The sequence below is a fragment of the Salmo salar genome, chromosome 04 (genome assembly GCF_965601325.2).
Source record: "Salmo salar chromosome 04, fSalSal1, whole genome shotgun sequence".
In the NCBI taxonomy this organism is placed as follows: Eukaryota; Metazoa; Chordata; class Actinopteri; order Salmoniformes; family Salmonidae; genus Salmo; species Salmo salar.
Genome location: NC_138294.1, coordinates 91,094,816 through 91,122,481, shown reverse-complemented (window position 1 = coordinate 91,122,481; position 27,666 = coordinate 91,094,816). Strand labels below are relative to the sequence as shown.

The following is a 27,666-nucleotide window of genomic DNA, read 5'->3' as shown; positions in this document are numbered from 1 at the left end:
ACAGCCTGGTTAATAGCACCAGAACAGGATGAACCCACTACAGCCTGGTTAATAGCACCAGAACAGGATGAACCCACTACAGCCTGGTTAATAGCACCAGAACAGGATGAACCCACTACAGCCTGGTTAATACCACCAGAACAGGATGAACCCACTACAGCCGGGTTAATACCACCAGAACAGGATGAACCCACTACAGCCTGGTTAATACCACCAGAACAGGATGAACCCACTACAGCCTGGTTAATACCACCAGAACAGGATGAACCCACTACAGCCTGGTTAATACCACCAGAACAGGATGAACCCACTACAGCCTGGTTAATACCACCAGAACAGGATGAACCCACTACTGCCTGGTTAATACCACCAGAACAGGATGAACCCACTACAGCCGGGTTAATACCACCAGAACAGGATGAACCCACTACAGCCTGGTTAATACCACCAGAACAGGATGAACCCACTACAGCCGGGTTTATAGTAAGTCACCAGAACATGTGATGTACAGACACATACAGAATCAGCTCCGACTCTAATATTCTGTTAAATACATGACCTTCAGAAATTGACACCATTCATTACTTTAATATTCTGTTAAATACATGACCTTTTTACATTGACACCACTCATGTCCTCTTTTGCCACCAAAATATCAAATGTTTTCTGAATATAATAATTTTTGGGGGAAATGGCAAAGCCCACACCAACAGAGACAGAGAGCGAGAGAGACAGAGAGCGAGAGAGACAGAGAGCGAGAGAGACAGAGAGCGAGAGAGACAGAGAGCGAGAGAGACAGAGAGCGAGAGAGACAGAGAGCGAGAGAGACAGAGACAGAGAGAGACAGAGACAGAGAGTGATCAAGCCATCGAGCGAGAGACAGAGAGAGCGAGCGACCAAAATATCCAAACACTTAGATACCACATCACAGTAAAGAAGGCACCTACCTACCTACCTACCTACCTACCTACCTACCTACCTACCTACCTACCTACCTACCTACCTACCTACCTACCTACCTACCTACCTACCTACCTACATACATACATACATACATACATACATACATACATACATACATATAAATATATATATATATATAGTTAGTTGATGTTAACCAGGCAAACGATGTTAAGCAGGCAAACGGCAAAAGAAGCACAACTGAAATTGATAGAAAACAAAAAGACCAGAGATGACAACTGGTTTGATGCAGATTGTAAAATTTAAGGAAAAAACGTAGAACCTATCCAACCAAAAGCACAGAGAGACAAATAAAGGTGAATTAGGCCTTCATTACTGTGAGACTTTAAAACTCTATAAACGTACAATCAGAACCCAAAAAGCACAGTACAACAGCAAGCAGCTGACAAATTGAGGAGTCCATAAACACAAACTACTTCTGGCAAAAAAAATGTCAAAACTAAAAAAATTGACACAAACGGAGAACAACGCCAAATTCATGAGAAGTTGAATGGATTAGAAAAAGCTATAAAGAACAATTAAAATCCATCTCCACTTACTGACCAGGAGCTCTATAAGAAACTTCAGGCCCTCAAATTTAAAAAAGCATGCGGACCTGATGGCATCCTAAATGAGATGCTCAAACTCACTAGTGCAAAATTTCAATTGGCTGTATTAAAACTGTTTCATTTGATCCTGAGTGTAGGTTATTTCCCAGACATCTGGAATCAAGGACTCATAACCCCAATCTTTAAGAGCCTAGACAAATTTGACCCTAACAATTACAGAGGCATTTGTGTGAACAGTAACCTGGGGAAGGTTTTCTGTAGTATTATAAATGTAAGATTTCTAAACTTCCTTAATAACCACAATGTTTTGAGTAAAAGCAAATTAGGATTTACACCAAAACATCGCACGACTGATCATATTTACACCCTACACACCCTGATAGATAAGCATGTCCACCAAAATAATACAAAAATGTACACTTGCTTTATTGACTTCCAAAAAGCATTTGATTCTATTTGGCATACAGGACTGTTCTACAAAGTTATTGAAAGTGGTGTAGGGGGTAAAACATATGGCATATTTAAATCAATGTATACTTGCAATACATGCAGCATCAAAATTGGCAAGAAAATAACAGAATTCTTTAACAAGGTGCGGGGCCTTCGCCAGGGTTGCAATCTGAACCCTGCACTCTTCAATATTTAAATCAATGAATTGGCCACTATTCTAGAAAAATCCTCAGCCCCTGGTGTTAGTTTCCACAATTCAGAGGTTAAATGCCTTCTCTTCGCAGATGACCTATGCCTGCTATCACCTACAGCACATGGCCTGCCGCAGAGCCTGGACATGCTAAAGCAGTACTGCCAGACCTGGGCACTGGCAGTAAACCCCCACAGCACATGGCCTACAGCAGAGCCTGGACCTGCTAGAGCAGTACTGCCAGACCTGGGCCCTGGCAGTAAACCCCCACAGCACATGGCCTGCAGCAGAGCCTGGACCTGCTAGAGCAGTACTGCCAGACCTGGGCACTGGCAGTAAACCCCGACAGCACATGGCCTGCAGCAGAGCCTGGACCTGCTAGAGCAGTACCGCCAGACCTGGGCACTGGCAGTAAACCCCCACAGCACATGGCCTGCAGCAGAGCCTGGACCTGCTAAAGCAGTACTGCCAGACCTGGGCACTGGCAGTAAACCCCAAAAAGACTTAAAATAATGATTTTCCAGAGAAGATCCAGATCTCAGGGAATTAGACAAAAGTTCTCAATTGGTACAGAACATATAGAGTACTGCACACATTACAATTACTTAGGTTTTAAAATAAGCTCAACTGGACACCTTAATGATGCAGTGAATGAACTGAGAGAGAAAGCACACAGGTCATTCTACGCCATTAAAAAACTAATTCAAATTGAAATACCTTGGCTAAATTTGGCTAAAACTAATTGAATATCTCATGGAACCAATTGCACTTTATGGCAGCGAGGTGTGGGGTCCACTTGCAAAACAAAAGTTCACCAAATGGGAAAAACACCACACTGAAACCCTGCACGCAGAGTTCTGTAAGATTCTCCTACATGTCCAGAGGAAGAAAAAAAAAAGAGCAATTCAGTTTTGGAAACATCTAAAATACTGTGACCCCTCTCATATCATTACCAAGCCCTGCAATGAGCTGAGCAAAGAGTCCCCTCATCCAGCTGGTCCTGGGGCAGAGTTCATAAACCTGTTCTATTAACACACTGAAGCCTCAGGACCAGAACATCCAATCAATCAGATCAAAACAAATTACAACACAGTCAAAACAAAACTACATTGCTTATTGGGAAACACAAGCACCAAGCAAAATGCAGAGCCATCTGGCCCTAAATCGACAGTACACCGTGGCCAACTATTTGACCATGGTTACTGATCAAAACCTTAGAAAAACCTTGACAAAGTCCAGGCTCAGTGAGCACAGCCTTGCCATTGAGAAGGGTAGACACAGCAAGACCTGGCTCCCTGTAGAGGAAAGGCAGTGCAACCACTGCACCACAGCAGAACCTGAGACAGAGCTGCATTTCCTGACAAAATGCTACCTTCCATAAGATGAGGGACAGTGTGTGACAGACCAATCAACGTGCACATGTCCTCGATGCTTATTGTTAAATGTATGGTTGTTTTGACCCTTAGTAATTGTTATTGTTATTGTTGTTATTGTTGTCCCGTTGACAATTTGGATTCTTATTATTTTAATATCCAAAGTAAGCTTTGGCGATATGTACATTGTTACGTCATGCCAATAAAGCAAATTGAATTGAGAAAGAGGAGATGTACCGATAGAGAGAGGGAAAGAGAGAGGAGAGGTACCGACAGAGAGACAGAGAGAGAGACAGAGAGACAGAGAGACAGAGAGACAGAGAGAGAGAGAGAGAGAGAGAGAGACAGAGAGACAGAGAGAGAGAGAGAGAGAGAGAGAGAGAGAGACAGACAGACAGAGAGAGAGAGAGAGAGAGAGACAGAGAGAGAGAGAGAGAGAGACAGACAGAGACAGAGACAGAGAGAGAGAGAGAGAGAGCGGGAGAGAGAGAGAGAGAGAGAGATAAAGGGGAGGGAGAAAGTATGAGAATGAGTATGAAAGAGAGGAAGGGTGAGAGAGGGAGAGAGAATCTTTGTTGTCATTGTTCATGTTGATATTTGTTGCTGTTATTTATAGGCTCAGACTGATAAGAGGCTACTGTATTCCAACTTAGTACAGTGTGTGTGTGTGTGTGTGTGTGTGTGTGTGTGTGTGTGTGTGTGCGCGCGAGAGAAAGAGGAAAGGAGAGAAAGAGAGCAAGACGGGGGGGAGAGAAAGCTATTAACCACCCCATTCACAAAATTGGTTAGCTTCCGACTACAGTGATTCAAGTTGCCGTGGCTTGCTATATAAAGCAGGCAGACAGGCATCGAGGCATTCAGTTACTGTTTGATTAAACGTTTGAATGGGCTAAACGAGTGACCTAAGCAACTTTGAGCGTGGTATGATCGTCGGTGTCAGACGTGGCAGTTTCAGTATGTCAGAAATGGCCCTCCTGGGCTTTTCACACACACAACAGTATCAACACTAGGGGTTTTCAAACTCATTCAATGGAGGGCTGCTGGTTTTTTGGTTTTTCCTTTCAATTAAGACCAAGACAACCAGGTGAGTGAAAACCCGCAGACACTCGGCCCTCAAATGGAATGAGATTGACACGTGTGGTCTAGTGTTTACAGAGAATGGTGCGACAAACAAAAAACATCTAGCCAACGGCAGTCCTGTGGGCGAAAACAGTTTGTTGGCAAGTAACAGCGTATAGTACAACAGTGGTGTGCAGAACGGCAAATCGGAATGCACAGCTCGTCGGTCCTGGTCACGGATTGGCTATTGCAGCAGACTTTTTGGCGTAAGCAGCATGAGTCCATGCCTGGTGTCAACGGTAGAGGCTGGTGGTGGTGTTCTGGTGTGGGGAATGTTTTTCTGGTCCATTGATACCAATTGAGCAATGTTTCTATGTCCTGAGGAATTCAGGCTGGGTCCGAACCGGTAACTAGGTGGGTGTACATAATAAACTGTCCACTGAGTGTGCATCTTTGTCTCACCCCCCGGCCCCGAGGGAAGAAATCCCCCTCACCCATTAAGACAGAGGAGATAACACCGCTAATCGCTAACTGTTCCTGCATGTTAGCTCAGCTGGCTACACTTCCCAAAATGGCACCCTCTTCCCTATTTATTTGGGCCAGAACCCTTCCTGGTTCTATGACAGACCTTCTAATGACAGGATACGATACAACTTTATTGTCCATAGTTTACAGCAAACAGGAATGTGTCTTTTGATCTCTTCATTTCTCAATCCCCCCCACACGGTTCAGAGGAACATAGGGTCAAGCTGCACTGTATGGAGAGCATGTTGTAGGGTTAAGGGCCTTGCTCAATAGCCCAACGGTAGGATGTGAACCCAGCTACCTTGCTCTGAGTATCTCCCTGATGATTTTTAGAACTCAAAACACATTCTAACCGTTCTGATTGGTCCCAGAAACCGATGGGTTGGGTCAGAGCCAGAACACACGTGGGTAAAGAGGCTTTTTGAAAATACGTCGTTGCGCTTTGATACTCTGATTGTTTAGAGATAATCCAAATCGCTGATGACTTTGTGTACAACAACCCCTCATTTTGACGTCCCCACAAAACAACGTTACACTCAGGCTGAAGTCTGTAGCGAACAGAGAGCAGCGGAAGAACGCCGTTTGAGTCGTCAGGTAAGAACCCAGTTGCCAGATGAATTTCCCCCTGTTTATCCAGCGCTTGGCCCGGGATTCTAACAAGCGAACTTTCAGGCCACAGATCCTACTCCTTAGCTGCTGGGCTACCTACCACCCCCATGGAAATGGTTGGAAACAGAGCTAAGCTGTGAGGCGGTTCTGCCGGGCTCAGTCGCTCTCTCCCTCTCTCTCCCTCCCCCCCCCTTTCCCTCCCTCTTCTACAAGGCTGAGCGCATCTGCCTGGTGGATAACTCAATGTTCCAGCTTTGGCATTTAGTCACACACACACAGACCAAGACAACAGCTTCTCCCTGTGTATCAATGCCACAAGCGACACAAAAGCTCCCTCCCTCCCTGGTGTTGTGTTCAGTGTAATCAGAGGTGTAGAAGGTTTAGCCTACACCACTCTCTTCCACAATAAACCAGATATAAATAAAAACTCTGTGTGTGTGTATGTGTGTGTGTGTGTGTGTGTGTTTGTGTTGAGTGGCCCACTCAAAGGGCAGACCTATAGCCAACACACAGTAAAATAGTGCCAACAGACAGAAGGAGTTTGGGCCAAGCATCTAAAGAATGGGTGAGAGGGTGCTTGAATGAATCTCCAAATCGCTGTAGGAGGGCATTTCCCCACGATTGTGGTCCATACGCTTTCAGATTTGTTATTTAGTATATAGTATTATATCCATCTATGAATTTGAGAGCGGTTACAATTCCCTAGCCCCATCCCTCAATTGTTTATCCCCCCCCCCCCCAAAAAAAAAAAAAAAGTGCCGGGCGCGAATTTTGTTGTTGTTTAAATCACGGACTGCAGCTTTAACCTTTTACTGGGTTAAATCAGGGTCACACGGAGTATTGATTGGTAGTCTTAAACAAATCTACTTTGAAACCAAAGTATACACCTCACACACATGGTTTGAAGAAAATACCATGTCTAATATAGAGTTGAAATGTATTTCATTTTGAGTTTGCATCCCAATATTACCCAGTCAAAGGTTTGGACACACCTACTCAAACATTTTTTTTTAAACTATTTTCTACATTGTACAATAATAGTGAAGACATCAAAACCATGAAATAGCACATTTCGAATTATGTAGTAACCAAAGTGTTAGAAGAATCTAAAATATATTTTAATTTGTTTAAGTAGCCACCTTTGCCTTGCTGACAGCTTTGCACACTCTTGGCATTCTCTCAACCACCTATATGAGGTAGTCACCTGGAATGCATTTCAAATCAACAGGTGTGCCTTGTTAAAAGTTAATTTGTGGAATTTCTTTCCTTAATGAGTTTGAGACAATCAGTTGTGTTGTGACAAGGTAGGGTTGGTATACAGAAGATAGCCCTATTCAGTAAATAGCTTGGCACACTCCTGGCATTCTCTCAACCAGCTTCACCTGGAATGGCCCAAGCAAGTTTCTTCTTCTGATATGTGTCCTTTAGTAGTGGTTTCTTTGCAGCAATTCGAAAATGAAGGACTGATTCGCACAGTCTCCTCTGAACAGTTGATGTTGAGGTGTGTCTGTTACTTGAACTCTGAAGAATTTATTTGGGCTGCAATTTCTGAGGCTGGTAACTCTAATGAACTTATCCTCTGCAGCAGAGGGAACTCTGGGTCTTCCTTTCCTGTGGCGGTCCTCATTAGAGCCAGTTTCATCATAGATGTTGATGGTTCTTGCGACTGCACTTGAAGAAACGTTCAAAGTTCTTGAAATTTTCCGTATTGACTGACCTTCATATCTTAAGGTAATGGACTGTCATTTCTCTTCGCTTATTTGAGCTGTTCTTGCCATAATATGAACTTGGTATTTTACCAAATAGGGCTATCTTCTGTATACCAACTCTACCTTGTCACAACACAACTGATTGGCTCAAACGCATTAAGGAAAGAAATTCCACAAATGAACTTTTAACAAGGAACACCTCTTGATTTTAAATGCATTCTAGGTGACTAAACGCATTAAGGAGGACATAAACTCCAAAAATGTACTTTTAACAAAAGTCACACTAACTGAAATGCATTCCAGGTGACTACCTCATGAAGCTGGTTGATGCAATGCCAAGAGTGTGCAAAGCTGTCACCAAGGCAAAGGGTGGCTATTTTGAAGAATCTCATAAATAAATCAAAATATATTTATATAACACTTTTTTGGTTACTACATGATTCCATGTGTTGTTTTATAGTTTTGATATCTTCAATATTATTCGAAAATGTAGAAAATTGTTAAAGAAAATAAATAAATAAATAAGGAAAACCCTTGAATGAGTGGGTGTGTCCAAACCTTTGACTGGTACTGTATTTCACATCAAATAAGACTGAAACATAACAAAACCGTTTGACATAGAAACACAAAAAAGCCATTCTGTAGTAGAGAGAACAGCCTATGACTGGGGTGGCGTCTTGGACAATTTGTAGGGCTGACACGGCCTGCTATAGAGGTCCTGGATGACAGGAAGCTTGGCCCCAGTGATGTACTGGGCCGTACGCGTCACCCTCTGTAGTGCCTTGCGGTCTGAGGCCGAGCAGTTGCCATACCGGGCCTATCGACGATGCAGGTGTAGAACTTCTTGAGGATGTGAGGACCTATGCCCAATCTTTTCAGTCTTCTGAGGGGTAATAGGAATTGTCATGCCCTCTTTACAACTGTCTTGGTGTGCTTGGACCATGATAGTTTGTTGGCGATGTGGAAACCAAGGAACTTGAAGCTCTCAACCTGCTCCATTACATCCCCGTCAATGAGAATAGGGGCGCGCTCGGTCCTCCTTTTCCTGTAGTCCACAATCATCTCCTTTGTCTTGATCACGTTGAGGCAGAGGTTGTTATCCTGGCACCACACTGCCAGGTCTCCGACCTCTTCCCTATAGGCTGTCTCATCGTTCATCAGGACTACCACCGTTGTGTCGTTGGCAAGCTTAATGATGGTGTTGGAGTCGTGCATAGGCCATGGCTGAACAGTGAGTACAGGAGGGGACCTAGCACGCACCCCTGAGGGGCCCCCGTGATGAAGATCACCTTGGCGGATGTGTTATTGCCTACCCTTACCACCTGGGGGCGGCCCGTCAGGAAGTCCAGGATCCAGTTGCAGAGGCAGGTGTTTAGTCCCAGTGTCCTTAGCTTAGTGATGAGCTTGGAGGACACTATGGTGCTGAATGCTGAGCTGTAGTCAATGAATAGCATTCTCACATAAGTGTTCCTTTTGTCCTGGTGGGAAAGGGCAGTGTGGAGTGCAATAGAGAATGCAACATCTGTGGATCTGTTGGGGCGGTATGCAAATTGGAGTGGGTCTAGGGTTTCTGGGATAATGGTGTTGATGTGAGCCATGACCTGCCTTTCAAAGCACTTCATGGCTACAGACGTGAGTGCTACGGGTCGGTAGGCATTTAGGTAGGCTACCTTGGTGTTCTTGGGCACTATGGTGGTCTGTTTGAAACATGTTGGACTCAGACAGGGAGAGGTTGAAAATGTCAGTGAAGACACTTGCCAGTTGGTCAGCGCATGCTTGGAGTACATGTCCTGGTAATCCGTCTGGCCCTGCGGCCTTGTGAATGTAGACCTGTTTAAAGGTCTTACTCGCATCGGCTATGGAGAGCGTGATCACACAGTCGTCCAGAACAGCTGATGCTCTCATGCATGCTTCAGTGTTGCTTGCCTCGAAGCGAGTATAGAAGTTATTTAGCTCGTCTGGTAGGCTCATGTCAATGGGCAGCTCGCAGCTGTGCTTCCCTTTTGTAATCCGTAATAGTTTGCAAGCCCTGCCACATCCAACGAGCGTCAGAGCCGGTGTAGTACAATTCAATCTTAGTCCTTGTATTGACACTTTGCCTGTTTGATGGTTCCTCAGAGGGCATAGTGGGACTTATTATAAGCGTCTAGATTAGAGCCCCGCTCCTTGAAAGTGGCAGCTCTACCCTTTAGCTCAGTGCGGATGTTGCCTGTAATCCATGGCTTCTGGTTGGGGTATGTACGTACGGTCACTGTGGGGATGACGTCATCGATGCACTTATTGATGAAGCCAGTGACTGAGATGGTATATTCCTCAATGCCATCGGATGAATCCCGGAACATATTCCAGTCTGTGCTAGCAAAACAGTCCTGTAGCTTAGCATCTGCATCATCTGACCACTTCCTTAAGGAGCGAGTCACTGGTACTTCCTGCTTTTGCATGCAAATTGGAATCAGGAGGATAGAGTATGCTGCAGTAGTTTGTGTCGGGGGGCTAGGGTCAGTCTGATATATCTGGAGTATTTCTCCAGTGTCCTGTGTGAATTTAAGTATGCTCTCTCTAATTCTCTGTCAGGGGACCTGAGCCCTAGGACCATGCCTCAGGACTACCTGGCATGACTCCTCCTTGCTGTCCCCAGTCCACCTGGCCGTGCTGCTGCTCCAGTTTCAACTGTTCTGCCTGCAGCTATGGAACCCTGACATGTTCACCGGACGTGCTACCTGTCTCAGACCTGCTGTTTTCAACTCTCTAGAGACAGCAGGAGCGGTAGAGATACTCTGAATGATCGTCTATGAAAAGCCAACTGACATTTAATCTTGAGGTGTTGACTTGTTGCACCCTCGACAACTACTGTGATTATTATTATTATTTGACCATGCTGGTCATTTATGAAAGTTTGAACATCTTGGCCATGTTCTGTTATAATCTCCACCCGGCACAGCAGAAGAGGACTGGCCACCCCTCATAGCCTGGTTCCTCTCTAGGTTTCTTCCTAGGTTTTTCCTAGCCACCGTGCTTCTACACCTGCATTGCTTGCTGTTTGGGGTTTTAAGCTGGGTTTCTGTACAGCACATTGAGATATCAGCTGATGTAAGAAAGGCTATATAAATACATTTGATATGATTTGATTTGATTTAGAGTATGGTCAGATTTGCCAAATGGAGGGCGAGGGAGGGCTTTGTACGCATCTCTGTGTGTGGAGTAAAGGTGGTCTAGAGTTTTTTTTCCCCCTCTGGTTGATCATGCCGGTAGAAATTAGGTGAAAGGATTCAAGTTTCCTTACATTAAAGTCCCCGGCCACTAGGAGCGCCACCTCTGGATGAGCATTTTCTTGTTTGCATATGGCCTTATACAGCTCGTTGAGTGCCGTCTTAGTAACAGCATCGGTATGTGGTGGTAAATAGACAGTTACGAAAAATATAGATGAAAACTCTCTTGGTAAATAGTGTGGTCTATAGCTTATCATGAGATACTCTACCTCAGGTGAGCAAAACCTCGAGACTTCCTTCATATTAGATTTCATGCACCAGCTGTTGTTGACAAATAGACACAGACCACCACACCTTGTCTTACCGGAGGCAGCTGTTCTATCTTGCCGATGCACGGAAACTCAGCCAGCTGTACATTATCCATGTCATCGTTCAGCCACGACTTGATGAAACATAAGATATTACAGTTAATGTTCCATTGGTATAGTCGTGATCGGAGCTCATCCGTTTTGTTATCCGATGATTGCACGTTGGCTAATAGGACTGATGGTAGAGGGGGATTACTCACTCGCCGTCGGATCCTTACAAGGCACCCCGACCTACGTCCCCGATATCTCCGTCTCTCCTTCATGTGAACGACGGGGATTTGGGTCTTGTCAGGTGTCTGAAGTAAATCATTCGCGTCCGACTCGTTAAAGGAAAAAATAATAATAATCTTTGTCCAGTACGAGGTGAGTAATCGCTGTCCTGATATCTAGAAGTTCTTTCCATTTTCATAAGAGACGGTGGCAGAAACATTATGTACAAAATAAGTTACAAATAACGTGAAAAAACACACAATAACACAACCCCCCCTCTCTCGCTCTCATTTGTTTTCTCCATCGCTCTCTCTCTGTTTGGTAGTAGTGAAGTAAAGGTGATGGACAGAGATAACTGGGACAAATCAGGGACAAACCATCTCCACATTACACCACATTTCAGCACTTCCACTGACAGACAGCTGCATATTCAGCACACAGATACATGGCCGTTTATCGTGTGTGGTGGTGGATGGGCGGTAAGAAACTCAGCCAGTCTCGTAAACAAACAAGCACACACAAACAAACATCTCTGGCCTATTTATTCCAGTCCACACACACACAGCCACCGGTCACCAGTCTAGGCCCATACGGTTTCATCAGTAATGAGGACAGAGCCAAGTGGCCTAACCCATAATGATCTTTGTGTGTGTATGTGTGTGTGAGACAGACCGATGGTATTCTCTCGATATCAGGCATATGCAACTGACGGCCCCGTATGCTCCCCTATTGTAGGCCTACGGACAATTTTTTTTTTTAGGAACTCAGTCGGGGCTTCAACTTACTGTTGAGAGATAGAATAATGGAATACCCAAGGAGCAATTGGAAAATGTGGTCGTGCATCAGCAAATCACTCAATTAGCCCGTGTCAGCTAAACATTTTTAGATTGGTAAATTATCTGGTCGAATTACAGACCGGCATTGATCATCAGTTATATTAAAAACTACACATTTTTCTCTGCCCCATGGCAAAATGAGTAGAATTGCATGAAAGGAGTTATATACAGTGGCAAGAAAAAGTATGTGAACCTTTAGGAAATACCTGGATTTCTGCATAAATTGGTCATAAAATTTGATCTGATCTTCAGGTCACAACAATAGATAAACACATTCTGCTTAAACTAATAACACACAAACAATTATACGTGTTCATGTCTTTATTGAACCCACCGTGTAAACATTCACAGTGTAGGGTGGGAAAAGTATGTGAACCCTTGGATTTAATTACTGGTTGACCCTCCTTTGGCAGGAATAACCTCAACCAAACGTTTTCTGTAGTTGCAGATCAGACTTGCACAATGGTCAGGAGGAATTTTGGACCATTCCTCTTTACTAAACTGTTCTAGATCAGCAATATTCAAGGATGTCTGTTGTGACCTGATCTCTTGAAGTCATGCCACAGCATCTAAATCGAGTTGAGGTCAGGACTCTGACTGGGCCACTCCAGAAGGCGTATTTTCTTCTGTTGAAGCCATTCTGTTGTTGATTTACTTCTGTGTTTTGGGTCGTCGTCCTGTTGCGTCACCTAAGTTCTGTTGAGCTTCAATTGGCGGACAGATAGCCTAACATTCTCCTGCAAAATGTCTTGATAAACTTGGGAATTCGTGTTTCCGTCGATGATAGCAAGCTGTCCAGACCCTGAGGCAGCAAAGCAGCCACAAACCATACTTTACAGTTGGGGTGAGGTTTTGATGTTGGTGTGCTGTGCCTTTTTTTCTCCACACAGTGTTGTGTGTTCCTTCCAAACAACTCCACTGTAGTTTCATCTGTCCACAGAATATTTTACAAGTAGCGCTGTGGAAAATCCAGGTGCACTTTTGCAAACTTCAGACATGGAACAATGTTTTTTTTGGACAGCAGTGGCTTCTTCCGTGGTGTCCTCCCATGAACACCATTCTTGCTTAGTGTTTTACATATCAGAGACTCGCCAACAGAGATGTTAGCATGTTCCAGAGATTTCTTCAGCTGACACTCTAGGATTCCTCTTAACCTCATTGAGCATTCTGCGCTGTGCTCTTGCAGTCATCTTTGCAGGACGGCCACTCCTAGGGAGAGAAGCAACAGTGCTGAACTTTCTCCCAATTACAGTCAATTTGTCTTACTGTGGACTGATGAACATCAAGGCTTTTAGAGATACTTTTGTAACCCTTTCCAGCTTTATGCAAGGCAACAATTCTTAATTTTAATCTTAGGTCTTCTGAGATCTATTTTTTTTTCGAGGCATGGTTCACATCAGGCATTGCTTCTTGTGAATAACAATCTCAAATTTTGTGAGTGTTTTTTTATAGGGCAGGGCAGCTCTAACCAACATCTTCAATCTCGTCTCATTGATTGGACTCCAGGTTAGCTGACTCCTGAATCCAATTAGCTTTTGGAGAAGTCATTAGCCTAGGAGTTCACATACTTTTTCCAAACCTACACTGTGAATGTTTAAATGATGTATTCAATATAGACAAGAAAAATACAATAATTGGTGTGTTAATAGTTTAAGCAGACTGAGTTTGTCTGTTGTTGTGATTGAGATGAAGATCAGATCAAATGTGATGACCAATTTATGCAAAAATCTGTAATTGCTAAATCTTCTCTCCACCCCATGGCAAAACGTGTAGATTTGCAGCAAACTTGCTTTAAAACGGTAAGATTTTCTCTACACCCCATGGCGAAATGCAGCTTCTACCTGGCGCACACTGCTCACACCCCAACAGCTTCTACCTGGCCGTCACTGCTCACACCCCGACAGCTTCTACCTGGCCGACACTGTTCACACCCTGACTGTATTTCAGCTTGTACATGACTCATCTAATCAAATCAAATTTGATTTGTCACATGCGCCGAATACAACAATCCGTTAACCAACAACGTTAAGGAAAAAAAGTAAATAATAGATAAGTAAAAAGTAACAAATAATTAAACAGCAGCAGTAAAATAACAATAGCGAGGCTATATACAGGGGGGTACCTGTACAGAGTCAATGTGCGGGGGCACCGGTTAGTTGAGGTAATATGTACATGTTGTAGAGTTACAGTGACTATGCATAGATTATAAACAGAGAGTAGCAGCAGTGTAAAAGAGGGGTCTGGGTAGCCATTTGATTAGCTGGTCAGGAGTCTTATGGCTTTGGGGTAGAAGCTGTTAAGATGCCTTTTGGACCTAGACTTGCTGTGCGGTAGCAGAGAGCTCAGTCCATGACTAGGGTGGCTGGAGTCTTTGACAATTTTTATATAATTAGTATTATATGTATATAAAAGAGAGAGAGAGAGACAGAGAGAGACAGAGAGAGAGAGAGACAGAAAGAGAGAGACAGAAAGAGAGAGACAGAGAGAGAGAGAGACAGAAAGAGAGAGACAGAGAGAGAGAGAGAGAGAGACAGAGAGAGAGAGAGAGAGAGACAGAGAGAGACAGAAAGAGAGAGACAGAGAGAGTTCATGGTTCCACAATTGCAGCTCTGCTGTTTACACAGACAGGCACCCTTTTAAAAAAGGACCAATGCAACCGTTTTAATCTCTTTTCAAACAGCCTTCCAGTAAAAGGGCATTATATACACTGCTCAAAAAAATAAAGGGAACACTTAAACAACACAATGTAACTCCAAGTCAATCACACTTCTGTGAAATCAAACTGTCCACTTAGGAAGCAACACTGATTGACAATAAATTTCACATGCTGTTGTGCAAATGGAATAGACAACAGGTGGAAATTATTGGCAATTAGCAAGACACCCCCAATAAAGGAGTGGTTCTGCAGGTGGGGACCACAGACCACTTCTCAGTTCCTATGCTTCCTGGCTGATGTTTTGGTCACTTTTGAATGCTGGCGGTGCTTTCACTCTAGTGGTAGCATGAGACAGAGTCTACAACCCACACAAGTGGCTCAGGTAGTGCAGCTCATCCAGGATGGCACATCAATGCGAGCTGTGGCAAGAAGGTTTGCTGTGTCTGTCAGCGTAGTGTCCAGAGCATGGAGGCGCTACCAGGAGACAGGCCAGTACATCAGGAGATGTGGAGGAGGCCGTAGGAGGGCAACAACCCAGCAGCAGGACCGCTACCTCCGCCTTTGTGCAAGGAGGAGCAGGAGAAGCACTGCCAGAGCCCTGCAAAATGACCTCCAGCAGGCCACAAATGTGCATGTTTCTGCTCAAACGGTCAGAAACAGACTCCATGAGGGTGGTATGAAGGCCCGATGTCCACAGGTGGGGGTTGTGCTTACAGCCCAACACCGTGCAGGACGTTTGGCATTTGCCAGAGAACACCAAGATTGGCAAATTCGCCACTGGCGCCCTGTGCTCTTCACAGATGAAAGCAGGTTCACACTGAACACGTGACAGACGTGACAGAGTCTGGAGACGCCGTGGAGAACGTTCTGCTGCCTGCAACATCCTCCAGCATGACCGGTTTGGCGGTGGGTCAGTCATGGTGTGGGGTGGCATTTCTTTGGGGGGCCGCACAGCCCTCCATGTGCTCGCCAGAGGTAGCCTGACTACCATTAGGTACCGAGATGAGATCCTCAGACCCCTTGTGAGACCATATTGCTGGTGCGGTTGGCCCTGGGTTCCTCCTAATGCAAGACAATGCTAGACCTCATGTGGCTGGAGTGTGTCAGCAGTTCCTGCAAGAGGAAGGCATTGATGCTATGGACTGGCCCGCCCGTTCCCCAGACCTGAATCCAATTGAGCACATCTGGGACATCATGTCTCGCTCCATCCACCAACGCCACGTTGCACCACAGACTGCCCAGGAGTTGGCGGATGCTTTAGTCCAGGTCTAGGAGGAGATCCCTCAGGAGACCATCCGCCACCTCATCAGGAGCATGCCCAGGCATTGTAGGGAGGTCATACGGGCACATGGAGGCCACACACACTACTGAGCCTCATTTTGACTTGTTTTAAGGACATTACATCAAAGTTGGATCAGCCTGTAGTGTGGTTTTCCACTTTAATTTTGAGTGTGACTCCAAATCCAGACCTCCATGGGTTGATAAATTGGATTTCCATTGATTATTTTTGTGTGATTTTGTTGTCAGCACATTCAACTATGTAAAGAAAAAAAGTATTTAATAAGATTATTTCTTTCATTCAGATCTAGGATATGTTGTTTAAGTGTTCCCTTTATTTTTTTGAGCAGGAGATATATATATATAAATACATATAAAAACACAGGATATCACGTTTTTAACTGCTCTGGGCCTTTAATAGCAAAGTGCTGATGTTGGATATGAACCACATCTTGGTATTAAAAATGTATCATTTTTACAGCAACATTGGAGCTTTACAGAAACCTCTCTCTCTCTCTCTCTGTCTGTGTGTCTTCCTCTCTCTGTGTCTCTCTCTCTCTGTGTCTGTGTGTCTTCCTCTCTCTGTCTCTCTCTCCGTTAACGCTCCCGGTCCCCGGGGCCCATTGACTCTCTTGGCGCTTGTTCCTCGAACCGCTGTCTCGTCACCCAGCCGCTCGAGAAGGTCAGAAAGTCGCCGTCTAGGCGCGCGGATGCACGCACACACAGACACACTAAACTGCAGTGCGGCACCGGTATTCTATTTTTAAAGAATAATATAACGTGATATTGATAAATATTTGATTCCCGCCGAACGAAGCCGAGCTGAGCGATGTGGGGGGATTAGAGGCATTTCATCTAACGGCGCTCATAAAGACCAACACACTCTAGGATTTGACAACGTACTGGGAAGCCACATCGCACACTTCTGCCAACACAGACCTCTCGGTAGACTACACAAGCGCGCACACACACCTGGATAGTTCACATCTGGTAACCTCTGTAGTCGACAGCCTATACATAGACCGAGCGACCACACACACACACACACACACGCACACACACACACACACACACCGTTCCAAGTCGTGATAGAACGCTAGTCTACTGTAGGTAGGTCACCATAAACACACATTCCCAAAGCTCTCAGCGCAGGAAACACAATGTCATACATTTCCAGCACACTTTTGTCATATATATATATATATCCACACAAACAAAACAAACAAATAGCCGACGTAAAAACATTACAGCGATAGACTAAATGAAAAAAAAGTAAGAATCGTACCTTTAAACATGTTGAAGGCGGTTGTTCTATCCGTCTAGTCTATGTAGGCTATCCTAGTTTGATTCCCATCCTCCTTGGACGTCTCTTTCGGCCGAATGTAGCCTACTTGTCAGGCGTTTTCTCCGGTCTGAAATGAACAGTGTTGACGGGCAGAGTTGAAAACATACCCGCAGATATTCCCGACAGAGGAGAAGTTAAAGCGTCTGGAAGAATCTATCAAAACAATACAAGATGCACTATCTATTCCAAACGCAAGGCAGGCAGGCGCAGCTTGTGTTTTGACAGCCAAGCTACCACACACTGGGCGCGTTCGAGCAGATCACTTTTCTGAAGTCGTTGACCATCATTTGGTCACCGCCTTTCAAAGTGTGTTGCGTTATGGTTATAAAAAATGTGTCCCGACTTGCGACTACATTTCCACTGCATGAGCTTTATAAAAATCATGTGATCAAAGGTCATGCAGTTTTCGATAAAAATCCCCTTTAAAGTCTCGGCAGTTACTTCTCACCAACTGCAGCATGCAGCAAACACCTGCATTGTGGGAGGTACTATTTGTCAACCAATCATAAGGGTGTTTTTTGTTTGACCCAAGCAAATCAGGCCAAATAGATGACTGAAACAGGAAGCAACTTTTCTGCAAATCTGTAACTACAGCAGATACAAAAAAATTAAAGTGATATTTGACCAGTGGGGGCTCCTCAGAGGAGGAAGGGGAGGACCATCCTCCTCAGTGAATTTCATAAAAATGGTGAAACATAAAAAAAAGTTCGAATTTTCTGATAAAAGTATACTAAATATATTCACGTCACCAAATAATTGATTAAAACGAACTGTTTTTCAACTAAGGTCTACTGCCTAGGGCAGCAGGTAGACTAGTGGTTAGAGTGTTGGGCCAGTAACTGAAAGGTTGCTAGATCAAATCCCTGAGCTGATAAAGTGAAAATCTGTTGTTCTGCCCCTGAACAAGGCAGTTAACCCACTGTTCCTAGGCTGTCATTGTTGTTAACTGACTTGCCTAGTTAAAAAAAAAAAATGTAGCCTCAACAGCACTCTGTAGGGTAGCACCATGGTGTAGCCAGAGGACAGATAGCTTCCATCCTCCTCTGGGTACATTGTCTTCAATACAAAACCTAGGAGGCTCATGGTTCTCACCCCCTTCCATAGACTTACAGAGTAATTATGACAACTTCCGGAGGATGTCCTCCAACCTATCAGAGCTCTTGCAGCATGAACTGACATGTTGTCCACCCAATCAAAGGATCAGAGAATTAATCTAGTACTGAAAGCATAAGCTACGGCTAGCTAGCACTGCAGTGCATAAAATGTGGAGAGTAGTTGACTCAAAGAGAGAGACAATAGTTGAACAGTTATTAACAAATTAATTTCTACCAAAATGAGGAGAAGCAAGAGAAAGAGAGAGAGAGAGCAAGCTATATTTTGTAGTGCATTCGGAAAGTATTCAGACCCCTTCCCTTTTCCACATTTTGTTACGTTACAGCCTTATTCTAACATGGATTAACAGTTCTAACAGTCAGTTTCTTAACAGGTGAATGTTTATCAATAATTGGAAGAAGACATTTCATAAATTCATCAAGTGCAGCATCTGGATGCTCCTCATTAATCACATCACACCAAGAAATATTTTTAGCATCATCCACATAAGAGTCACAGCAAAATCTTTTGTATGTTCTTTTATACACTATTTTAGGCCCAGCTTTTGGAACGTTGTCTTTCCTGGATATAGCCAGTACGTATATTGTGATCACTGCATCCAATGGGTACGGATACAGATTTTGAACAAAGTTCTACAGTATTAGTAGAAATGTGATCAATACATGTGGATAATCTTGTTCCTGTAGTGTTTGTAAAAACACCCTGGTAGGTTGATTAATAACCTGAACCAGATTACAGGCACTGGTTACAGTCAGAAGCTTCCTCTTGAGTGGACAGCTTGATGAAAACCAGTTGATATTCAGGTCCCCAAGAAAGTAGACCTCTCTGTTTACATCACATACACTAACAAGCATTTCAGATATATTATTTACATACTGACTGTTAGCACTTGGTGGCCTATAGCAACACCCCAAACGGAAAGATGTGCCAAGTGAACCTGCAACCACAACACTTCAATAACACTTGACAGAAGATCTTCTCTAAGCATTACAGGGATATGGCTCTGAATATATACAGCAACATCTCTCCCATAAGCATTTCTATCTCTTCTATAAATGTTATATCCTTGTATTGCTACTGATGTATCATCAAATGAGTTATCTAAGTAAGTGGCTAATATATGAATGTTATCTGACGTTAGCAAGTAATTGATTTCATGAACCTTATTTCTAAGGCTACATATATTATTATGGGCTATTTTCATCCCTTTCCTGGGTAGCTGATCAGATATAGACATACTACTGAAAAGAGCAGACAAAGCAAGAGAAAATAATATACATTCAGCAGTCCATTAATCAGTTAGTGTGTGTGTGTGTGTGTGTGTGTGTGTGTGTGTGGTGTGTGTGTGTGTGTGTGTGTGTGTGTGTGTGTGTGTGTGTGCGTGCTGCGGGTTGGAGGCTACAAACCTATAGGCTTGGCTCTCTCACCGCTTCCAAGCTTCTGGGAGGGATGGTGGACAATGTCGGACGATGTCGTAGCGGATGTAAGCAATGTCCCCACGAGCTCTGGCAGCTTTCATGGCTGGGATCAGTTCTTTCCTCTTCTGGCTCACAGCTTCAGGATAGTCCTCATTGAGGAAGATATACGTTCCTCTCGAGTTCTTGGCTCTTTCCAGAACATCTACCTTGTACTTGAACCTCAGGAACTTGACCACTATCGGCCTGGGCCTATCACCTGGGCCGGTGGTGGGTTTTCCAGTCCTGTGGGCCTATCACCTGGGCCGGGGGTGGGTTTTCCAGTCCTGTGGGCATATCACCTGGACCGGTGGTGGGTTTTCGATTCCTGTGGGCCTATCACCTGGGCCGGTGGTGGGTTTTCCAGTCCTGTGGGCCTATCACCTGGACCGGTGGTGGGTTTTCCAGTCCTGTGGGCCTATCACCTGGGCCGGTGGTGGGTTTTCCAGTCCTGTGGACACGCTCCACCTCGATTTTCCTGTGGTCCATCTTCAATTTCTCTGAGATCATTTCCCTCACTTTGTCCTTAGACTCCGTCCAGGTCTCATGTGGAGATTCTGCAATTCCGTCCACAACCATGTTGTTCTGCCTTCATTGTCCCTTGAGATAATCTGATTTATCTGTCATTGTTATCATGGATTCACACACAGAACTGATGTCCTCTCTCAATGACTTACAGATTGCTGTTATCTTGCCCTTTGTAACGCCCTGGCCATAGAGAGGGTTTTTTTGTTCTTTATTTTGGTTAGGCCAGGGTATTACATTGGGTGGGCGTTCTATGTTCTTTTTCTATGTTTTTGTATTTCTTTGTTTTGGGCCGTGTGTGGCTCCCAATCAGGCACAGCTGAAGTTCGTTGTGGTTGATTGGGAGTCACACATAAGTGCATGTTTTTCCGTTGGGGTTTTGTGGGTAATTGTTTCTGTCATTGTGTTTCACCTGGCAGGACTGTTTGGCTGTCAGTTTCTTGTTTTGTATAGTGTTCTGTTTAAGTATTAAATATGATGAACTCCGCTGCGTTTTGGTCCACTCTCTCTTCAGACAGTCCTTACACCCTTCTCCTGTTTCAACTCATTGAGCTGACCCTGGGAGAACTGCAAACTGTTCTTCAGGTCCTGGACCTCTCTGGTCAAGTCGTCCATTCTTTTATTAGTAGAATCCACGAGTATTTGGACAAAACACTTGAATCTATTTTCTTGTTGTTGTAACAACTGCTTATAGGTCTCTATTTGTTTGTTTAAAAGATCCTTTACGTGTGATAGAGAGATACCACTGTCCTCAACGTTACTCCCACCGGCTTTGGTCTTTGTCACGATAGCTAGCAATGTATGTTAGGCTGTTACTCCTCGCAGTTCCAGACAGGGCAGGTCACAGGGAAGATTGAAAACAACAAACAGCAGGAATCTAGACAGCCACAAACCCAGGACAATCTGCGGTCCCAGCCACAATGGCTAACCGCGTCACGGGCTGCGTTCAAGAACGCCTCGCTAGCTTGATGTCCAGCTAGCTAGCAGCTAGGCTAGCTACGACGCCAAATAGCTCCTCAGACCCGTCCTTGGTCGGCAGGATCACTGGAAAGATACAAGCGATCCCAGCAACTGATGCCAACTGCGTCGCGGGATCCTACATAAGAAGCTAGATAGCTACCAAGAACTTTCCAATTTGGAGTTGGTACCCCCTTTGCTGCTTTAATATAACAGCCTCCACTCTTCTGGGAAGGCTTTCCACTAGATGTTGGACATTGCTGCAGAGACTTGCTTCCATTCAGCCACGAGAGTATTAGTGAGGTCAGGCACTGATGTTGGGCGATTAGCCCTGGCTTGCAGTCGGTGTTCCAGTTCATCCCAAAGGTGTTCAATGGGGTTGAGGTCAGGGCTCTGTGCAGGCCAGTCAAGTTCTTCCACACTTTCTGTATGGACCTCGCTTTGTGCACATGGGCATTGTCATGCTGAAACAGGAAAGGGCCTTCCCCAAACTTTTGCCACAAAGTTGGAAGCACAGAATCATCTAGAATGTCATTGTATGCTGTAGCGTTAAGATTTCCCTTCACTGGAACTAAGGGGCCTAGCCAGAACCATGAAAAACAGCCCCAGACCATTATTCCTCCTCCACCAAACTTCACAGTTAGCACTATGCATTCGTACAGGTTGCGTTCTCCTGACATCTGCAAACCCAGATTCGTCCATTGGACTGCCAGATGTTGAAGTGGTTCCAAGTGGTTCCGTGTGGCTCAGTTAGAGCATGGTGCTTGCAACGCCAGGGTTGTGGGTTTGATTCCCACAGGGGACCATTATGTGAAAAAATATGAAAATGCGTCCACTCACTACTGTAAGTTGCTCTGGATAAAAGCGTCTGCTAATAACTAAAATGTAAAATGTGATTCATCACTCCAGAGAACGGGTTTCCACTGCTCCATAGTCCAATGATGGCGAGCTTTACACCACTCCAGCCGACGCTTGACATTGTGCATGGTGATCTTAAGTTTGTGTGTGGCTGCTCGGCCATGGAAACTCATTTCATGAAGCTCCAGATGAACAGTTCTTGTGCTGACGTTGCTTCCAGTGGCAGGTTGGAACTCAGTAGTGAGTGTTGCAACCAAGGACAGATTATTTTTTATGTTCTACGCGCTTCAGCACTTAGCGGTCCCATTTTATGAGCTCGTGTAGCCTACCGCGAACCAGGGCAGAAATTTGACAAACTGACTTGCTGGAAAGGTGGCATCCTATGACTGTGCTGAAATAGCCACATCCACATACTTTTGTATATATAGTGTATAAGTCAGGGATGGGCAACTGGTGGCCCATAGGCCCCCAAAGCTTTTTAGCAACTCAGTCGGGGTCTCAAATTACTGTTGAGAGTTAGAATAGTAGAATACACAAGGTGTCCATCAACAGTTTTTATATTGATAAGTCAGTCACTGACAGCTAAATTTTTTTTGATTGGTAAGTTAGTCTAACGGCCAGCTATCTAAACTTGTAGTAATCATGGTAACATTACCGACCCCATTGATTTTGGGGCCCAATTGATTTGGTTAGACACTCTCATTCAGATATCATACTAAAAACTGCAAACATGTCTCTCCAAATTAGCTGTAAAACTGCACAATATCTTTCTTAGGGCCCCCAAAAAGGCTAAGGCCGGCTCTGACTGCATGTGTGTGTATATAGATGTGGGTATTGATGTGGGTATAGATGTGGGTATTGATGTGGGTATGGATGTGGGTATAGATGTGGGTATGGATGTGGGTATAGATGTGGGTATAGATGTGGGTATAGATGTGGGTATTGATGTGGGTATAGATGTGGGTATTGATGTGGGTATAGATGTGGGTATGGATGTGGGTGTAGATGTGGGTATTGATGTGGGTATAGATGTGGGTATGGATGTGGGTATAGATGTGGGTATTGATGTGGGTATAGATGTGGGTATGGATGTGGGTGTAGATGTGGGTATAGATGTGGGTATGGATGTGGGTATAGATGTGGGTATGGATGTGGGTATAGATGTGGGTATAGATGTGGGTATAGATGTGGGTATTGATGTGGGTATAGATGTGGGTATGGATGTGGGTGTAGATGTGGGTGTAGATGTGGGTATTGATGTGGGAATACATGTGGGTATAGATGTGGGTATAGATGTGGGTATGGATGTGGGTATAGATGTGGGTATAGATGTGGGTATAGATGTGGGTATGGATGTGGGTATAGATGTGGGTATAGATGTGGGTATGGATGTGGGTATAGATGTGGGTATAGATGTGGGTATAGATGTGGGTATGGATGTGGGTATAGATGTGGGTATGGATGTGGGTATGGATGTGGGTATGGATGTGGGTGTGGATGAGGGTATAGATGTGGGTATAGATGTGGGTATGGGTGTGGGTATGGGTGTGGGTATGGATGTGGGTATGGATGTGGGTGTGGATGAGGGTATAGATGTGGGTATGGATGTGGGTATAGATGTGGGTATGGATGTGGGTGTGGATGTGGGTATAGATGAGGGTATGGATGTGGGTATGGATGTGGATATGGATGTGGGTATGGATGAGGGTATAGATGTGGGTATGGATGTGGGTATAGATGTGGGTATGGATGTGGGTATAGATGTGGGTATAGATGTGGGTATAGATGTGGGTATAGATGTGGGTGTGGATGTGGGTATAGATGAGGGTATAGATGTGGTTATAGATGTGGGTATAGATGTGGGTATACATGTGGGTATGGATGTGGGTATGGATGTGGGTATGGATGTGGGTATAGATGTGGGTATAAATGTGGGTATGGATGTGGGTATAGATGTGGGTAAGGATGTGGGTATGGATGTGGGTATGGATGTGGGTATAGATGTGGGTATGGATGTGGGTATGGATGTGGGTATAGATGTGGGTACGGATGTGGGTACAGATGTGGGTATGGATGTGGGTATAGATGTGGGTATGGATGTGGGTATGGATGTGGGTATAGATGTGGGTATGGATGTGGGTATAAATGTGGGTATGGATGTGGGTACGGATGTGGGTACAGATGTGGGTATGGATGTGGGTACGGATGTGGGTACGGATGTGGGTACAGATGTGGGTACAGATGTGGGTACGGATGAGGGTATAGATGTGGGTATAGATGTGGGTATGGATGTGGGTGTAGATGTGGGTATAGATGTGGGTATAAATGTGGGTATGGATGAGGGTACAAATGTGGGTATTGATGTGGGTATAGATGTGGGTACACAGACCCCCAAGCCACTGTGGCCCCTCATGATGAGTTCATCTTTTTTGTTGCCCCCACCCCCATCAAAATTGCCCTTCCCTGATACAAATGTATGCTTGAAAATTTGACATAAAAATACATATTTTCAATGTCCATAACATATATGTTTTCAATGACTGGAAAGCAAAAATGAAGCTAATTCCGAGGTGTGGAAAAGACAACTAAAGACGTATTTTCAACATAATTGATCTCACTGTGTAGCTTATATTCAAACATTTCCGTAGAAGAAATATACCTTCCTTGCCCTCATTTGAATGGTGACACAAATAGAAATACCGTTTGCCTTTTCCATTCCCAGTTTTTAGCGACTCTGGGATGCTGGCCTTCTAGGCAGAAAGCGCAAACCATTGTATTTAACCAAGAGTTGCAAAGAAAAAGCCAGACTGGCCAATAAAAATAAAAGATTAAGATGGGCAAAAGAACACAGACACTGGACAGAGGAACTCTGCCTAGAAGGCCAGCATCCCGGATTCACCTCTTCACTGTTGAAGTTGAGACTGGTGTTTTGCGGGTACTATTTAATGAAGCTGCCAGTTGAGGATTTCTGAGGCATCTGTTTCTCAAACTAGACACTCTAATGTACTTGTCCTCTTGCTCAGTTGTGCACCTGGGCCTCCCACTCCTCTTTCGATTCTGGTTAGAGCCAGTTTGCGCTGTTCTGTGAAGGGTGTAGTACACAATGCTGTATGAGATCTTCAGTTTCTTGGCAATTTCTCGCATGGAATAGCCTTCATTTCTCAGAACAAGAATAGACTGACGAGTTTCAGAAGAAAGTTATTTGTTTCTGGTAATTTTGAGCCTGTAATCAAACCCACAATTGCTGATGCTCCAGATACTCAACTAGTCTAAAGAAGGCCAGTTTTATTGCTTCTTTAATTGGGACAACAATTTTCAGCTGTGCTAACATAATTGCAAAAGGGTTTTCTAATGCTCAATTAGCCTTTTATAATGATAAACTTGGATTAGCTAACACAACGTGCCATTGGAACACAAGTAGTGATGGTTGCTGATAATGGGCCTCTGTACGCCTAAGTAGATATTCTATAAATAATCTGTCGTTTTCAGCTACAATAGACATTTACAACATTAACAATGTCTACACTGTGTTTCTGATCAATTTGATGTTATTTTAATGGTTGAAAAATTAGCTTTTCTTTCAAAAACAATGACATTTCTATGGTAGTGTATATATAGAATGTATAGAGTTTGGTGATCACAAATATGTCACATCTTCTGCTTCTGTCTGTCACTCACTGCTGTAGCAGTTGTGCAACACCATATGCAGTAGGCCTCACTCTTTGAGGGCTTGGTATCTGTAAATTAGATTTCTAAACTGACTTGCCTTTTGGACCGTGATATTTGATAAGGACCGAAAGAGAGGCGGGGGAGGGGTTGAGAGAACATTCCTATCACTTGTTGTGAGCTCAAGTGTGAGATAGAGGGATAGAAGGTTAGAGGGATAGAAGGTTTGAGGGATAGAAGGTTAGAGGGATAGAGGGTTTGAGGGATAGAAGGTTAGAAGGATAGAAGGTTAGAGGGATAGAAGGTTAGAGGGATAGAAGGTTAGAAGGATAGAAGGTTTGAGGGATAGAAGGATAGAAGGTTAGAAGGATAGAAGGTTAGAGGGATAGAAGGTTTCAGGGATAGAAGGATAGAGGGATAGAAGGTTAGAGGGATAGAGGGTTAGAGGGATAGAAGGTTAGAAGGATAGAAGGTTAGAGGGATAGAAGGTTAGAGGGATAGAAGGTTAGAGGGATAGAAGGTTAGAAGGATAGAAGGTTAGAAGGATAGAAGGTTAGAGGGATAGAAGGTTAGAGGGATAGAAGGTTAGAGGGATAGAAGGTTAGAGGGATAGAAGGTTAGAAGGATAGAAGGTTTGAGGGATAGAAGGATAGAAGGTTAGAAGGATAGAAGGTTAGAGGGATAGAAGGTTTCAGGGATAGAAGGATAGAGGGATAGAAGGTTAGAGGGATAGAGGGTTTGAGGGATAGAAGGTTAGAAGGATAGAAGGTTAGAATGATAGAAGGTTAGAAGGTTAGAGGGATAGAAGGTTAGAAGGATAGAGGGATAGAAGGATAGAAGGATAGAGGGATAGAAGGTTAGAAGGATAGAGGGATAGAAGGATAGAAGGTTAGAAGGTTAGAATGATAGAGGGATAGAAGGATAGAAGGTTAGAAGGTTAGAGGGATAGAAGGATAGAAGGATAGAAGGTTAGAAGGTTAGAAGGTTAGAGGGATAGAAGGATAGAAGGTTAGAAGGTTAGAATGATAGAAGGTTAGAAGGATAGAGGGATAGAAGGTTAGAGGGATAGAAGGTTAGAATGATAGAAGGTTAGAAGGATAGAGGGATAGAAGGTTAGAGGGATAGAGGGATAGAAGGTTAGAAGGTTAGAAGGATAGAGGTATAGAAGGTTTTAAGGTTAGAGGGATAGAAGGTTAGAAAGTTAGAAGGTTAGAAGGTTAGAGGGATAGAAGGTTAGAAGGTTAGAGGGATAGAAGGATAGAAGGATAGAGGGATAGAGTAACAGTGGGATAGAAGGAAAGAAGGTTAGAAGGATAGAGGGATAGCAGGACAGAGGGATAGAAGGTTAGAAGGATAGAGGGATAGAAGGTTAGAAGGTTAGAAGGATAGAAGGTTAGAAGATTAGAAGATTAGAAGGATAGAAGGATAGAAGGTTAGAAGATTAGAAGATTAGAAGGATAGAGGGATAGAAGGTTAGAAGGATAGAGGGATAGAAGGTTAGAGGGATAGGAGGTTAGAAGGCTAGAGGGATAGAAGGTTAGAATGATAGAGGTATAGAAGGTTTGAAGGTTTGAGGGATAGAAGGTTAGAAGGTTAGAAGGTTAGAAGGTTAGAAGGTTAGAGGGATAGAAGGATAGAAGGTTAGAAGGTTAGAAGGTTAGAGGGATAGAAGGATAGAGGGATAGAAGGATAGAAGGTTAGAAGGTTAGAGGGATAGAAGGATAGAAGGTTAGAAGGTTAGAAGGTT

At 44.1% G+C, this 27,666-nt stretch overlaps 1 protein-coding gene across 1 annotated transcript in view; it reads right to left on the bottom strand.

Moving 5' to 3' along the window:
* LOC106603997 (reticulon-4 receptor-like 1) overlaps positions 1–17,593 on the bottom strand; it is a 130,730-nt gene extending 113,137 nt beyond the window's left edge. Inside the window, exon 1 of the mRNA XM_045717432.2 lies at positions 17,287–17,593. Coding sequence (XP_045573388.1) covers positions 17,287–17,296 — 10 coding nt within the window. The 5' untranslated portion in view covers positions 17,297–17,593. The remainder of the gene's footprint in view (positions 1–17,286) is intronic.
* Between the last annotated feature and the right edge of the window lie 10,073 nt (positions 17,594–27,666).